Source organism: Chiloscyllium plagiosum, chromosome 6, assembly GCF_004010195.1.
Source record: "Chiloscyllium plagiosum isolate BGI_BamShark_2017 chromosome 6, ASM401019v2, whole genome shotgun sequence".
In the NCBI taxonomy this organism is placed as follows: Eukaryota; Metazoa; Chordata; class Chondrichthyes; order Orectolobiformes; family Hemiscylliidae; genus Chiloscyllium; species Chiloscyllium plagiosum.
Window position 1 is genome coordinate 121,691,802 of NC_057715.1, and position 2,162 is coordinate 121,693,963.

At 36.5% G+C, this 2,162-nt stretch overlaps 1 protein-coding gene across 1 annotated transcript in view; it reads left to right on the forward strand.

Annotated features, from left to right (window-relative positions):
- Nucleotides 1-2,162, forward strand: part of LOC122551102 (dynein axonemal heavy chain 10-like) — a gene marked incomplete at its 3' end in the record, with an annotated part of 49,409 nt that overhangs the window by 6,134 nt on the left and 41,113 nt on the right. The window contains exon 3 of the mRNA XM_043692747.1: nt 1,062-1,117. Within this exon, the coding sequence (XP_043548682.1) occupies nt 1,062-1,117 (56 nt within the window). The remainder of the gene's footprint in view (nt 1-1,061; nt 1,118-2,162) is intronic.

Here is a 2,162-nt window from a genome sequence, read left to right on the forward strand (position 1 = left end):
ATTAAGAAGGCGAATGCAATGTTGTCAATTATCTCAAGGGGGTTGGAATATAAAAGCACTGTTGTGCTACTGAGACTTTATAAAGCTCTGGTTGGGCCCCATTTGGAGTACTGTGTCCAGTTTTAATCCCCACACCTCAAGAAGGACATATTGGCACTGGAGCGTGTCCAGCGGAGATTCACACTGATGATCCCTGGAATGGTAGGTCTAACATATGAGGAATGGCTGAGGATCCTGGGATTGTATTCACTGGAGTTTCGAAGATTAAGGGGAGATCTAATAGAAGCTTACAAGATAATACATGGCTTGGAAAGGGTGGACGCTAGGAACTTGTTTCCGTTAGGCGAGGAGACTAGGACCCGTGGACACAGCCTTAGAATTAGAGGGGTTAAATTCAGAACGGAAATTCGGAGACATTTCTTCAGCCAGAGAGTGGTGGGCCTGTGGAATTCATTGCCACAGAATGCAGTGGAGGCTGGGACGCTAAATGTCTTCAAGGCAGAAATTGATAAATTCTTGATGTCACAAGGAATTAAGGGCTACGGGGAGAATGCGGGTAAGTGGAGTTGAAATGTCCATCAGCCATGATTGAATGGACTTGATGGGCCGAATGGCCTTACTTCCGCTCCTATGTCTTATGGTCTTATGGGTGATGAGGAGATAGGGGAAATTCTACTTTCTGTAGTTTAAAAAATAAATAACCTAGATTAAGTGTTTTGTCAATCTTATTTTTATAGCCATTTGTTACAGCAAAGGTTTTAAAGCATTAAATTTTGCCATGTCATTTGGTCAGCTAGCAACTAGAAGTTTGGATCTTTTTGTAAAAGCTACTCATCTCTCTGGAGATTTTAACTCTGAAAATTGAAAGAAATGAGGGGGAATTAAAACAGTGCTGTTTGAGTGACATTGCTGTACTATTACCTTGTTTCCCTGAAGTTAGCAAGAGTTTGGTGACTAGTACTTGTACAACTTTCATGTTGAATGTACATATTTGTAGAAAGAGCATAACAAGAATGATAAATGTTCTAACCTACTAATGTGTCCTTTAACAATTGTTCCAGAGACTGGACTACCTGAAGATTTAGGAGAAGATATTAAGCAAAATCTTGTGCAGACGGTAGGTACCAACATTGCTGTTTTGGTTGACAATATAATTTAACATTGGAAGCTTTGCCACTGCAATCTGGATTGAAGCCATTAGCAAAAAGTGATGGGTTTTTTAAAACCCTCTTTAGCATTCAAGACAAAATGTTCACATTTTGTGACTTTGTCTTTATCTACTGAAAAAGTAAATTAGAACAACTCAACATAAAATAAATTTATTCATGGGGTCCCCTTGAAGTCTGCTCATTAATTTTTGAAAGCTACTTACTCTCACTAATTCCTTTATTAGGTAATGAAGTCACATAGTAACACTACCTTCTCGAATATTTGGACTCACACAAAAGTTAAATTAGAAAAAGTCATAAATACCCTGAATATTATCAAACTCATGAAACTTAAAACCACAACGTGCAGTGAAAGCTTTAATGCCCTCAATATCACAGTGATTTAATTGTCACAAGACAACAGGCATCAGCTAGCAAAATAAAAACAAAGATGTTGAAGATCTGAATTAAAAGCAGAAAGTTTCTAGAAAAATTCAAGTCTGATAGCATCTGTGGAGTGATATACAGAGTTAGTGGTTTGAGTCTTCTTTGGAACTCAAATGCTCAAAAGTATTTTTCTCCATGAAAAACGCAATTAACTTAAATAAACATTTCACAGATTGGAGAGCTCACAGCTGATGTGTTCCTATTGGATAATCAGAAAACTGAAACTTTTTTTTATAGATATTTTTATTAGAAATTTAACATTTTAACAAGTTTACAAAGATAAACAAAACTCTCAAATATAAACATTGATATACAATTAAATCAAATATACAATAGCCAAAATTTAACAAAAGAAAAAAAAAATACCGAAAAAGAAAAAAAACTCAACTATCTACTAATCTAACCTACAACTAACCAGAGTGTATATTTAAGTCTCTTACATGCTCGGAATGTGTTAACATCAGATGTAATAAAACCCGTATTCGTGCGGGATTCCTCTCCTAAGGGGCCCCGGACCAGCCAGGTTTGTAATCTCAATTAAATAAAAGCCCTTGTTAGGATAGCCGA